General features: G+C 41.1%; 1 protein-coding gene across 4 annotated transcripts in view; it reads left to right on the top strand.

Annotated features, from left to right (window-relative positions):
- The window catches only part of LOC102222176 (vasopressin V2 receptor), a 46,486-nt gene extending 36,535 nt beyond the window's left edge, over positions 1-9,951 (top strand). For all 4 annotated transcript variants that reach the window (XM_023335924.1, XM_023335914.1, XM_023335920.1 and 1 more), the window contains 4 exons: positions 308-553; positions 768-914; positions 4,086-4,611; positions 7,572-9,951. In XM_023335924.1, the coding sequence (XP_023191692.1) occupies positions 308-553; positions 768-914; positions 4,086-4,611; positions 7,572-7,771 (1,119 nt within the window). In that variant the 3' untranslated portion in view covers positions 7,772-9,951. The remainder of the gene's footprint in view (positions 1-307; positions 554-767; positions 915-4,085; positions 4,612-7,571) is intronic.
- Positions 9,952-14,477: the final 4,526 nt, after the last annotated feature.

The following is a 14,477-nucleotide window of genomic DNA, read 5'->3' as shown; positions in this document are numbered from 1 at the left end:
ACAAACATGAGTTTAAGGTCAATAGCTGGAACAGTTTTCGGGTGCATAAAAATAGACTCTTGAAGTTAAAGTGATCATGGAGGTCTGTAATCCACCGTAACATTGTGATTTACTGATGTGCGTCTGGATAAGAATAGGAGTCTGTGGTGCAGAAGGATAAGCCTTGCAACAGAGATAACACCCAGTATCACCTGTGATGACCTTCGGTGTTTCACCTCTACATTTCTGCACCACAACACAAAAAAACAACAACAACAATGCTTTAAAACGAGCTGCAACTGATAGTTTTCTAAATGTTTGTGTCCAGGTTCTGCCCCAGCTGATATGGGACATAACAGAGAGGTTTCAGGGGCCCGACTTGCTCTGCCGGTCCGTCAAGTATTTGCAGATTGTGGGGATGTTTGCTTCCTCCTACATGATAGTTGCCATGACAGTCGACCGACACCATGCCATCTGCTGCCCGCTGCAGGCCTACCGCGTTGGGGCTATGTCCCGCTGGAACACCCCTGTGATAGTGGCGTGGGCTCTGGCTCTGGTCCTCAGCATACCGCAGGTAGGGAGGGGTGAACAAAACACACACACACACACACGTTGAAATAGAAAAATAAGCCCTAATCAGGCGTCCACACCCTGGCTTTAACAGACCAGCTCAAGGTGTTGGTGGTTTATTTTTAGCTATATGAGGTCACTACAGTTCAGGTGACTGGAAACTACTTTGTGTCAGGTCTGAGGGAGTGGTGACCACAGGTTCTTGTTACATCTCTCAGGTGTTCATCTTCTCCCGCTCGGAAGTGGCTCCGGGTGAGTTCGAGTGCTGGGGTCACTTCACCGAGCCATGGGGGCTGAAGGCCTACGTCACCTGGATGACCGTGGCTGTGTTCCTGCTGCCCGCCCTCATCATTACCATCTGTCAGGTAATATTGGTTGCGCCGGCCGCTTCCCTGCAGTGTGCACAGACTATTGATAACAGGATTACATGCTCAAGGCAACCTCATCAGATAATGATGCATGTGGCATGAATGAAATGCGAGGTGCACTTGGCAGCCATTGTCCAATCACCCACGGGACGCTGCAGTTGGTGTTATGTGGCGGACAGGCATTCTGGACTGCCTCCCAGCGGTCCTGCTCTATTTGGGGAAAGATATTTCAAGAGTCTGGCGGTTTCTCCCTAATTAAAACAGCGCTTGGAGGTCCACTGTTGAGGTGACTGCCTGCTCGCTCTGAGAGCGACCTGCCAGGAGGTCGCCAGATTGGTGGCCCATTTCTCAATCTGGCCTTTCATATCAAGAAGAATAGTTTTATATACAAAGGCTTTCAAATGTAGATATGCATTAGGTGTTTGTCAAAACACTAGGTGTTTGTGTTTGTCATTTAAAAATGAGGTCACATTTCCATTGTTTCCACATAAAATAGATTATTCTTTACAATGTAACTGAGAGACAAATTAATATCCGAGACAGAAAAATATTAAAAAGGTGCAAACCGCCCTAAACTAACACTTTGCTAAAACACATTTTGACTCAGTGTTCAGTTTTCTTTAGTATGAGTCTGTCAACATCTTACTTCTTGACATGACAATATTTGCCCATTCTGCCATGTACCGTCCTCCAGGTCTGTCAGAATGTAAGGAAATCTCCTACCCACTGCCTTCTTTTAGGTAATCATGCTGATTGTCGGAATGGTTAATTTAGAGTCAAAAACTAAACTTAAGAGACAATTTAATTTTCATCACCAAAAGTAATTCTTTAAGAACTAAACTAAAATTGCTCTTTATCCTTAGCTTCCAGCAGACAGCAGGAGGTTTGAAGCAGAGCTGACAGGTATTTGGAACTATTGAGACCTTTACACAACTTAATAAAATTCTTAGTTCCATCTGATCAAAGGCTGCGTTCACACTGCAGCATGAAGTGACCAAATTCTGATTTTTTTTTTTTGTTTTTTTAACGTAATGCGACCTGTACCTGATCTTTCATGATAGTCTGAACAACACAGCTCGTTTTTTATTTTTTATTTTTAATGCGACTCTGGCCACTTGACATCCGAAACGTCCCGATTTAGATGTGACCTAAAGTCCAGGTCGCGTTCATCTGACCTGAACGTCACTGATACTCGACAAACGTCATTATTCTGCGTCCTGATGCGCGCAAGCGGGAAGAAAAATAACAGCTATGACGGACTATAATGAGGATTAAGTTGTTAATGTGCTGGCTCCGGTCGGACAACAACTTCAAAATCGTAAGGTGTGCTCTACTGTTAGCAAACATTGGGCTCTTCTTTCTTTTTCATGGCGGTTGGCAAAACAGTGAGCATGCTCGCATGTTATTGCGCCCTTTACTGCGCATGCGGGACATTTTAGGTTGTTTGCAGTTCACACTGGAGAACACACATACGGGTTGCGTATATTTGGAAGTGTGAACGGCCACGCCAAAAAAAAAAAAAGCGATCTGACAAAAAATAAGAATTGAGTCACTTCAATTGTGAACTTAGCCAAAATTAACCCTGGACCAGAATACTGCCACTACCACGTTTCACCGTGGGTGTGGGCTTCTTTTGGAGATGATCTGTGTTGTCTAGCACACATTTTGGAATTGTGTCCCAATTCCAATACTTTAAGTTTAATTTCTTTAGATCGTAATACATAGTTGCATGGGAGTTGCAGGTTTGAGAGTTTTTTTTGCCTGAAGAAAAGGTTTCTCTTTCACGGCTCTACAACCCTTGACCTAAACCTTTACTCCTACCCTGCTGTTGAGCTCCCAATGGCCGCCTAACTATCTCCTTTGGTAGTTTTGGAGAAATTTCCATTTTTGTAATTTTACTGTTTACTTTCTTTTTCCCAGTTACTGATGGCTGGCTTCATTGTGTCACAGTTGGTACCTCCAAACAATGAGATTCTCCTGATCCTGTAGCCTCTCTGCTATCTATGGTTTTAGCTGAAATATGTAGAAGACATGAAAAGCACACTGGGACAACTGAAATTTGTTTCAGGTTAATCAGATTCAAAATTATTGTTAATAGGTGTGGACTTAGACTCAATTCTGAGAAAGTATCAAAACACATTCCAACAGCATATTTGTTTATGTCATAAAGCTGCGATGTAGGTGGTGATGAGGCAGACGCTTGAGAGCCAGGTAGAAATGAAAATGATGATTTTAATGGTGAGAATAGGCAAACCAAAATCCAAAAGTCCAAAACCGCAGCACTGCTGAGCCGGAAACAAGGGCTCAACACAGGTAGCAACGGAGCAAACGAATGGACTGACACAACTGACTGAAGACATTAGACGAGGACCCGACGAGGAACAAGGCACACAGGTGGAGTTAAATACACAGAGGGTAATCAAGGAAACGAGACACACCAGGGAACAATCAAGGGGAGGACAGGACAGCACGGAGACTCAGAAACACAGAAAACAATAAATAAATACACAGAAAAACTCGGAACATGACAGTTTAAGGGTGTCCACATTTACGCAACCAGGTTATTGCAGTTTATATACTGTATATATATATTTATATTTTTTCCTCTTGTCGGCTTAAGTTCAGTTGGACAAAAATTTCACGTTAGAGGTGGAAAATCACAGGAAATTATTCATCGCGACCTCGTTTTTTACGTCACAGGAAAGTGCGCACTTTTGAGAGCCACTGTATTTAGGAAGATATGATCAAAACCTGAAAAAATGCTGAACGAAGGGAGTCCGATAGTAACGTTTGGCTAATTAGATCCATAACCTTGGAGGTAGCGTTGAATTAGAGATCATAAAATCCCTCTAAAATGGGTTTCAGATTTCTCTTTAAAGGAAAAGTTGAACAGAAGCAAGAGATTGAGTGGTTAGAAAGAGCTCGATAAACATTACACTGTAGTAAAATTTAATGATCACCTTTCTCTAAGGCAGTGAAGATATAAACCTGTTTAGTGATGCTACTAAAACGTTTCAGTCAGTTTTTAATGTAGACAAATGATGCCAACAGTTTCGTTTTTACGTCCTTTCAGTGTTCTAATTCTTTCTCTTTCTTCTGGCACGTGGCGTTTATAAAACTCATCTGGTTTCCTTGCATTAATCTGCTGCTGCAAATCCTGTGTTTCAGATAAGAATCTTCCGGGAGATCCACAACAACATCTACTTGAAGTCAGAGAGGATAATGATGGCCGAGCTCAAGAGGAGTGAAATCCTTCTTCGCTTCCAGGGCCTCAGGAAGGAGGATGAGCGAGAGGGGGAGAGGGGAAGACAGGCGACCGGGAGAGAAGGAGGAGGACGGCTCCTGAAGGACAATGACGCCCACGACTGCAAAGTGGGAGAACATTACGACTATGTGCCGTCTGTTATTCAGTATAGTAGCTGCTGCGGCGAACATCAGACAGCAGCCACAACACTGATGCAGGAGCAAATACAGAACGGCTCAGATTTCCGGGAGTCCTGTGCCAACTCCGCCCGCTGCTCCCTGGACTATGCCCCCCCTCCACATCAGGTCACTCCAGTCCCCAGCATCACCAAGGCAATGTCCAAGACAGTGAGGATGACCCTGGTCATAGTGTTGGTCTATACCGTCTGCTGGTCACCGTTCTTCATCGTCCAGCTGTGGGCGGCCTGGGATCCAGACCCTCCAGACCAAGGTCGGTGATGTTTTGGGGAATTTTATGTGATAGACTAACACAGAGTAGATCACAAATTTCAAGTAGAAGGTCAATTTGTGGTTTTCAGCATATTTTACAAATATAAACCCTCCTTTACTCTGATATCACTAAATACAATCCAGTGCAACCAAATCCCCTGCAGCCAAAGCCAGATGTTCCTCAGACGTTTGTTGGAGAACATTAGAGAATAGAAACATAAAAAAAACAAGTTAAAAAAACAGGGTACACACTAGTAAGTTAAAGAATAACTCTAAAGTGAAAGCATGGGCAAGGAGACCAATAATCAGAGAAAAACCCAAGACATACGTTGCAACTGGAGGAGATGGAGAACTTCACAGCTCCGGTGTTACAAGATGTGGATGGAACAACTAATAGTTAAGAGGCAATAAGGAAGCCATAAGAGGTTCTATCTGCAGTTTGTCTCTCATGTAATGGATGCAAAAGCTTTCTACATGAACAAACATGGTGGTGACAGAAACATACTGTGGAGATACTGGTTACTGTTGATGGATAGCACCAACCACCTTCACCTTCTAACGGAGCAACTCACGTAACCAGCGCTCCTATGCAGTCAACGTCCAAACCAAATTCTAATTGAGAATCTGCGACTTGGAAATTGATATCCACTGTCACTCAACTTCAGGATTATACAGTACTTTGTGTGTCAGTCACATAAAGCATCAATCAAATTCAAGAAAGTTTTTGCTTTCTCATGTGACAAAATGTCTTCGAAGTAGGAATGCTTGTACAAGTCACAGTTTGTTTAATCCTTAAACAAAAAAGCAAGACAACCAAACATCTGCACCCAGGGAATTAAAGTGAATCCTTGATGCTGTTTTGTCCCACATGCATTCATTCTCCTGAGCCATGTTAATCCTTTTAATTGCTTTAAATGGGCAACCCTGATCTGTTTTGCCACATTACCCAGCCCAAAAAAACTAAGCGATTACGTTACTCAGCAGCAGCCTCCGATCACTGCTGTTGTCCATCTCATTGGGAAAGGATCCCTCGTTATTCCAAGGACCATTTTCTGATTCCAAGAACCGGCTGCAGCTCAGATGATGTAACGGCGAATGACACAGAAGGTCAAAAACAATGTTTGTTTTGACCCGCAACCAGAACCCCCTGGATAACATGTCTCTGTAGATTTTCAGCACAAAACAACATTTGTTGATGCATTTACTGGCAGTCAGAGCCGGTGCAACCAACAACGGCTGCTTCCGCCTTCAGCTGGGCAAGTGGGTGAGCCACAGTAAATAACTTGTTTAGATCCATGCTAATTATGCACCACAGCCAGGTGTTCATATTTCATTCACATAGGTGCGTGCCAGCAGCTTGCACACATTGCCAAAAGCACATGGTTGGACAACGCCGGATGAGTCACGTAAGCTTGTAAGCACCCATACGAGCGGACAAGCGCATACATATGCAAAGTTTAAATATGAATGAGCCCTTCCTTGCGAGCAGCTCCACAAACACACAAATAGAAACACACACACACACACGCACATGATTGTTATCTGCTCTGTATTCAAAACAGTGGTTTCAGCGTTTCTGCTGTTCCCAAGTGAAGTAAACTATTCTAGATGTTGTATAAACAACGTATTATTAGATCCATAACAAAATTTAAAAAAGGAAGTAGGTACAGTTTTTTCCCTGGGCTATTCATAAAACAACAACCACAATTGTTATATATATATATAGTCCAAACTGTCCTAAATAGTTATGTTTGTTTCTGGAGAGAAATCACTAACATGTAAACTGTAAATTGTCCCTCACTTCTTACTGTATTGGTCAAAAAGTATTCATTCCACTTGGACTTTTTCACATTTTGCCATGTTTTAATAAAAAAAAAAACATCACAGTATTTCATTAAATAGATCAAAACGAATTAGAAAAGAAGGTTTATGACAAGCTTACCATGCATTCTTATTCAGCCCCCTTTACTCTGATATGACTAAATGAAATCCAGTCAAACCAATCACTTTCAGAAATGACCTAACTCGTAAATAGAACCCACCTTAGAGTAATTACTTCTCATTGCAAATCCAGATGTGTTGAAAGCCACAGAGGTGTTTTAAAGAACATTAACGAACAAACCGCACCGTAAAAGCCAAGGAAGACGCAGGTCTGGGATGACTATTGATCCACAAACACATGATCATCTTAACAAGACCATTAATCACAGAATCAGACAAGAGAATCATGGTAACACTGAAGAATCTGCAGAGATTCACAGCTCAGCTGGGAGTGACCAGACTTGTGCACTCCACAAGCCTGCTATTTACAGATGCTCGACAAGAGGAAACCCATTGCTGAGAGAAAGTCAATAGAAATGCTGTTTAAATGTGTCACGATCCACCTAGGGGCAAACATGTGGGAGAAGGACAGTAAAGTTTAACTTTTGAGGATGCATGAAAAATGCTATGAGAGGCAGGAAACTTAACACATCACACCCAAAACACCATTGCAATAGTAAAACATGGTGGTGGTAGCATTATGCTGTGGGGATGCCTTTCTTCAGTAGAGACAGGGAAGTAGACCAATTTCATCTCGAGATGGATGGAGGCGAGTGCAGGACAATCCAGGAAAGGAAAACAAAAAGTCCCTAAACCCAGAGTCAGAGCTAAATGGTGTACATTAATGTTAATATTAATATTAGTATTAATATTAACGTGTCAGAATGGCCCAGTCAAAGTTTAAACCTACAACTTGCTGACAGTCTGTGGCAAAACGTGCAAACCGATCTCCTGAGATGCCATTCATTCAACCTACCTTAGCCTGAGCTGCTCAGTAAAGAAGAATTAGCAAAAATCTTTTTGTCAAATAAGATCCCAAATTAAATACATTGAACTTCCTGTTTGCTTGATGACTAACAGTGGAGAAATGTGCTAATGCAGCATTATATTGACGCTATTGTTTTCCTGTGTCCTCTGCAGGAGTGGCCTTCACAATCCTGATGCTGTTGGCCAGCCTGAACTCGTGCACCAACCCGTGGATCTACACGGCTTTCTCCAGCAGCGTGTCCAGAGAGCTTCAAAACCTGCTGCAGTGTCGGTCACGACTCGGCCGACGCGGCTCCCTCCCGGACGACTCTACGGCCACACACACTTCCACCACTAAGGACAACCTGTACTGACAAACACCTAGAAGACGGACACACCGAGACATGCTTGAAAATACATGGCGGCTGGGCTGCGTGAACACCGTGCTGCGAGGATCGATGCCTCTGCCACTGCCGTCGCCATCGGCAGCATCACCGCTTGAGAACGGTCCGACCTTTACCAGATGTTTGCTTTGACAAAGGACAGCTGTACCCTCAGCAGGACATCAATCTGTTCTCACCTGCCTGCTCCGCCTCCACTGTACCTACCGGAAGGATGCCATTGACGATGTGAACAACACGTGCTGCCGAGCCTCGCAGTGCATCTGCAATGCAAAATGACCTGGAAAGTAAAGAGATTTTCACTTCAGTAGCTTGTGGCTCGGGTCTTGTGGAGCAATTCATGTGGGGAAAATAAAAAGAAAACACTGGCTGACTCTAACAAAGCGGAGAACACCAGGAATGCAAAGGATGGATCGCTGCATTAATATCCTCTTGGCATGCTAAATCCACAAGGCAGCAGGCAAAGCTGTGGATCCAGAGGAACCCAAACAGCAATAAGAAAGATTGCTACAGCTATAAGTGGGATCCAAAACCGAAGTGAAACAAATGTTTTTTTTATTACTATTATTTATTTTAATGGAAGATCAAAGGCTGAATTCACACTTTGAAGGAAGTCTTCAGAGGTTGGACACGTATTCACTCCTGAGGATGCTGAGTTGAAGTAAAGCGGAGTCCTCCAAGAAGCTGCAGAAAAACACACATAAAACACTCTCAAACAGGAGGGGAGAAAGGAGGAAAGAGCAGAAACGAACAAACAGATTTTCTACAAGCGACTCTGGCTGTGAACGATGTGGCTGTAGTTTGAGTAAACATACAAGACTTTCCAATTATGGAGACTCCGAAAGTATGAACCACAAACACTAGGATGAAGAAGTTACATTCCAGGCGCAGTGCAGATATGTAAAGTATATTTATTGACCACGTACGGCACAACAGATACTACCTTTTATTTAAAAGCTGAATGTGAACCATCAAATGTGATGGTGCGTTGAGGGAAAACAAAAAGATGTCAAACCAAAGTTTTAGCTACGCAGGTCTTAACAGCAACAAGCTTCAACAGACGTGACGGAAATCACTGCATTTTAACAGAACTGTTGAGAAGAAAGTCCACATTAAGAGGGAAATGAGTCCAAACAAAGTGCCTGGGATGTGAGTTATAGATGTTGTTAGAAGGGCCTCCCTGAACGTTTTAATCTCCAAATGATGTCAGCTGTGTTATTATTAGACAGAGCTACCATCAGAGCAGGGATTGTAAGATTTGTTATATAACACCATGAGCCATTTATGCATTTTACTTTCTTATTTATTGTTTAAAAAATTACATATATATCTTTTTTCACATTATTTTTCTTTCTGTGTTTTACATTATGCCCCTTCACTGCATGGCAAACTAAATGTTTTGTTTTTTTTTATATAAAATTGTTATAATAGAAGCTCTTTTTCTTTCGACAGATACAGTACATCTGCACAGACGTTTCGTCACGCTTCTGAATGTTTATGTTAACAGGTTTAGGGTACACAAGTTTCAAATTCAATTTTAAAAACACTTTATTGAACTCGACGGGAAATTAAATGCATAAATAAATTCATTGTGAATTTCCACTTATCGAGAGAAGGCTGAAAATCGTGTTTGACTTCGAGAGACGCTGAGGAGAGAGTGTAATCATTTCAATCAGCTTTGATGTAGCAGGTTAAAACACACAGATTGTGCTGGATATAGAGTCATCAGGGTGCGCTGCCAAATTCAGGCCTTCCCCAAAGTTTATTTCTGAGTCAGCAGTCTTTCAGTCTATATTGCTGTAAAACTCACTTCGCCGTAGACGGTTGTGATTAGGTTGTTCTAGGCTTCTGATTGGTTCCTGAATATCTCAATCAATTTCATTTCATCTGGGGGTAACAGTTTGATCAGACTGGGATTCTGATAAGCATAAATGACATAGAAGGAGGTAAACAATGGAGTTTTGGAATGGCCCATTTTACCTCAAATATACAGACTGCTTAAAAATTAAGTCAGGGAGGGAAATCAATCTATACAAATCAAATAACGAATGTTCATCGATAGTAAATATCAGTGGAGGAGTATGTACTTATCTAAACTTGTGTGCAATGTATAATTTTGACCAATGTACATTTGATAAAATTCACAATTTATTTAAACTGTGCATCTCTTACTTTCTATACTAATTGAAGCTGTATTTATTCCACACTATAAAAAAGAACAATTTCAATACACCATAAAAAGACTTTTTTTTTTTTTTTTTTTTTTTTTAAATAAAACAAATTTAAATGCTAGGTGTGTTCAAATTTCTGACCAGAACTGTAACACTGTGTGTATAATATTAGGTTAGATTTTAAGTGTCCATTTCAGCTGAGATGTTCCTGAAAATAACGCTGCGTTTTGTTCAGGGCTGTTCGGTTCATCTCGTTCTCTTGTTTTCACCCGAGCAGCAGCAGCAATGTTATGCGTGTCTTCAGGACAATACTGGGAGTCTTTCAAGGTGTCTGAGGAGCCCTCGCCCTTGTTGAAGGAGTGCCTCACCTTTTCCTCTGTGAGCCCAAAGTGTTTGGGCTTCCAGCACGCCACCGTGCATTTGTTCCCCAGACTCAAGGCCTCCTACTTTGATTCTCGGCCAAACAAAAGGTTATTGCAACAACGTGCCGTGTCTCACTTTGTTATATCAGGAAATGGATAAACTTCTCCCAAGTCTTAGGAGTATTCGTGTGTTTTTCCTCTCTTTCTGTCAGGAAGCAGAGAGGTCAAAGGATGATTCCTCTGCAAGAAAAGGCCCAGACTTCAGATCAGGCTCGCTTGATCTTCCCATTACGCGTTTCTTTTAGTCGTTAAAGCACATTAAAAACAGCTTAATAACAAATGGGCTATGATGGAGAGAGAAAAATCACTGACATAAACAACTTTGAACATCAACTAAAAATAGATCCATCCTTGCAGTGAATTTCTGTTTGACTCCTGAGAGCAGAGAGCCGGCACAACCGCAGACATCATCCTTCCTCTCTTTTCATAAAACGAGGTCGATGGGTCTTTACTTGGTCACGATTTATCCGTGATCAGTTTGGGTGTCCTGATGCCCCTCGTTTTTAAACCGAACGAGGGGCATCAACGTCGAGATTCAAGGTCACCCCGTCATTACAGCCAGGTGGCATGTTCTGCGGCCGCGGTGGGGTGTGAGGGAAACAAATGACCTGAGCTGGATGGCCGCAAGGACGGAGAAAGTGGAGGTGGGAGGGGAAACGGTGCGTCCTCCCTCCTCAGATCAGTGTGAAGTCAGCTGAGGAATGACAGGGAGGGGGATTCAACCTTTATCGCTGTCTGTATAAATCAGAAATCACATCAGGAGTGATCTGTCTTACTGAGGAACCCTTGTCTGTCTGCAGACCTGCTGTCTGCTGAAGCTGGTGCTCAGATCATTCCAAGACTGCAGGAGTCCTATCTACCACAACAACTCGGCCGTGTGCGTTAGAAGGAGCATTAAACTACATGTCTAGATAAAGTAAAAGAAAAATGATGCTGCTGTTATGACCCCTGGTTTGCTTTTTCTTTCACATTTGCAATGTTACATACAATCATCATTATGCTTTTTCTTCATTTATTTCTTCATCTAGAGAGAGATGTGTTTATATTTCAGGCCCTCGTCATGTTTTAAAGCAAATTTTTTGAAAAATATGAAGTGATTCAAAAAAAGGGGGCTCTCTGGGATCAAGGTTATCTTTTATCACTCTGAGACACCTTGTTTTCATTACTCCAGGGGTGTTTTTCTACCACCTCAGCAAGCCTCTGCAGCGTTTCGTCTCATTAGAGTAAGAAAAAAACAAACCAAAACAAAAACCCGAGGCATGTGGACGCTGTCTGATAAAACCTGGTTTATGGGGTTTGTTCAGTATGCATTTTACAGGATTTATGTGCTGCGAAATGTCTTGTTGTGATGCGTCTCCCCTGGTTTAACCTGCAGTATTTCATGTTGACTGAGCCAGCTGATCCATGCATATAAACACGGCATGTATGGAGAGTGTCTAAAGTGATAGAGGAGAAAAAGGTCATTTCAAGCATATACAGCAACGTAGAAAAATATTCATATTCCTAAGATTTTTACATTTTGTCTCTTTAAAACCACAAACGTCCAATGCATTTTATGCAAATGTGTTGGACAGACCAAGACAATGTAGTGCATAATTGTATGAAAAGGGGGAAAAAATGACCCGTCCATAGTGGTAGAATCGTGCATTCCACAAATATGGACTGGTTTAGATTAAAGGCATTTTCATGAGTTACAACGGCGACAAATGTGTGAACATGGTTGGTTCTAGCCTCTGACTCGGAAGGGCTGAATACAGATCCATGTCACAATTTTCAGATTCGTATTTGCAAAGAAATGTAGAAAACCATCAGTCACTTTTATTTTACTTTGCTGCTTCACTGCTTGATGTTGATCTGTCGCCTAAACTCCAAGTGAAACATAGACAGACAGAGCAGGTCACGGAGAGCACAGACCAGACAGAGACAATAGCTATTATGCAGAAGTAAAAGCTGCTCTGAACGGTTTTATTAGAAGGAGGTAAACATTTAACACGTTAAACAAAAACTGTTATTGCAGGGAGGGACGTGGCCAGAGCAGTAAAAAGATACAGCCCTCTGCAAGATTACTGAGTTAGCCCAGCGTTTGTTGACCTTGTGCTGTCTTACAGAAAGTGAGATTAAAGAGCAGCAAAAACAGAAAGTGTGACCCCATGTGAAGATCCTCTCTGAGACGCCAGTTTCCACATTGCTGACTCCCAGTAAGCCCATCAGTGTCTGCCCAAGAGTCAGTGCTTTACACACCTCTGTCAAAGCAGCTTTTATCTGCCTTACAGCACATGTACACACACACACACACGCACACACCCACCCCTGCACGCACAAACACACACTGTTTTTTGAACATTTCTTTCAATAACTGAAATATGATATGCAATTTATTGGTCTTCAAATGTTTGTTAAACTTGTCAGAAGAGTTCAGAAAATATATATTTTTTAAATGAAAAGTTGTGACAAAATAAAATTTTGGGGGCTTTTTTTTAACATCAAAGTAATCAGGGGATGTGTTTGAAACCTGGCATCTAGTTAAAATGTCATGCAAGACAATTATTGTGCAGCAACATAAAAGAAGAAATATGTTTCATGTTAATAACAGAAGCAAAACATCAAAATAAAACCATGTTATTAAAAAAATAGGATGACTTATCATGTATTGTTCTTCAAGAGTTACTCTTGCCACATAACAAAATATTTCTATCCTATTACAACTTTGATCAAACTATTATAAATATGAAGTATCCTCAAGGAGAATTTTACATTATGTGTTGCATAATTGTTCAAATACAATAAAAACTTAATTCTCAGACGTATTTTTATTTGTAAACCAGAATTTGACATATATAAAACTAATCTATAACCATTTGCTCCCTGGCAAAATAAACACTTTCTTATGTCTTTTAAACAACGGCTATAAGTCGGTTTGTAACTCTTCTTCATCGGGTCTCGACATCGACATGTGGGTCGGAGTTCTCTGTTCTGAACGGAAACAAGGAAGAGAGTCAGTCAGCACCGATTCAAAGGTCTTTGACTGTTTGTTTGCTCGTTCCATTTATATCCTTCCATCCATCCAGCTGTCCCCCTCTTCCCACAGTTTATTAGGTCTGCATGAATGGGTGTGTGGATCTATTCCAGCTCAGGATTTCTCTGAACCACCATCTGTCTCACTGCTACAGCTGTGTCATAAAGCTATGTGAATAAGTATTTATCCCCTTACGTCTTCCTTCTGCTTTTGCCTTCTTTGTCACGCTCACAAGTTTTAGATAATCAAATACATTTTAATATCATAAAGCAGTTTGTTAAATGACTTATTAAGGGAGGGATATGCTATCTAGAATAACCTTGCTGTGTGTGAAAAACTAATTTGTTCCCATATTTAAAAAAATCAAGATTTAACTGTGATTAAAATTCATTTTTGGAAACCTGAGTTAAATTTCAACACTATTATCAAATTACTGCTACACTTGTCGGGTCAGTAAATCACTTCAACAGACCCAGTTTGACAACATGAAGTAGGCTACGATGTCTCAAAAGTAACGTGTCATGTCTACATGTAAGAATATTTGAGAATAGATTCAAATAAATCCATTGACTTATCATATTATCCATATTACTCAGGTTGAAAAGAGCACAGAATAACAACTAAAGTACTGAATGAGTCAATTACCCCACCTACAGTCAGTGTTCATGATTCAGCAACAATAAATAATAAATAAATAAATAACTGGCACTCAAGGGAGATTTCTATGGATTAAACAACTGCTGACCAACAAGAACACAGAGGCCCTTATTTCATTTCCCAAAACACATTTTGATGATTGCCAACACTTTTGGGTCAATATTCTGTGGACTCCTGAGACAAGTTGAACCTTTTGGCACATCTCATTACATTTGTTGTTAAACTAATAACATTTCAGAAAGAGAAATCATAACTGTAAATGTATTTATACAAAAAGAAATTGCTAGTCAAGATACATAAGTTTCACTGATCCATGGGGTGTGATGACAGCAGCATAAAAAAGAAACAAAGTTCTTTTAAATGTCTTTAACAAGCTGGTATATAAAGCCTATCAGTGTTTGGTCAGTTAAGAA

This window comes from Xiphophorus maculatus, chromosome 1 (assembly GCF_002775205.1).
Source record: "Xiphophorus maculatus strain JP 163 A chromosome 1, X_maculatus-5.0-male, whole genome shotgun sequence".
NCBI classification, from domain to species: domain Eukaryota; kingdom Metazoa; phylum Chordata; class Actinopteri; order Cyprinodontiformes; family Poeciliidae; genus Xiphophorus; species Xiphophorus maculatus.
This window is presented reverse-complemented; position numbering and strand designations above follow the sequence as displayed.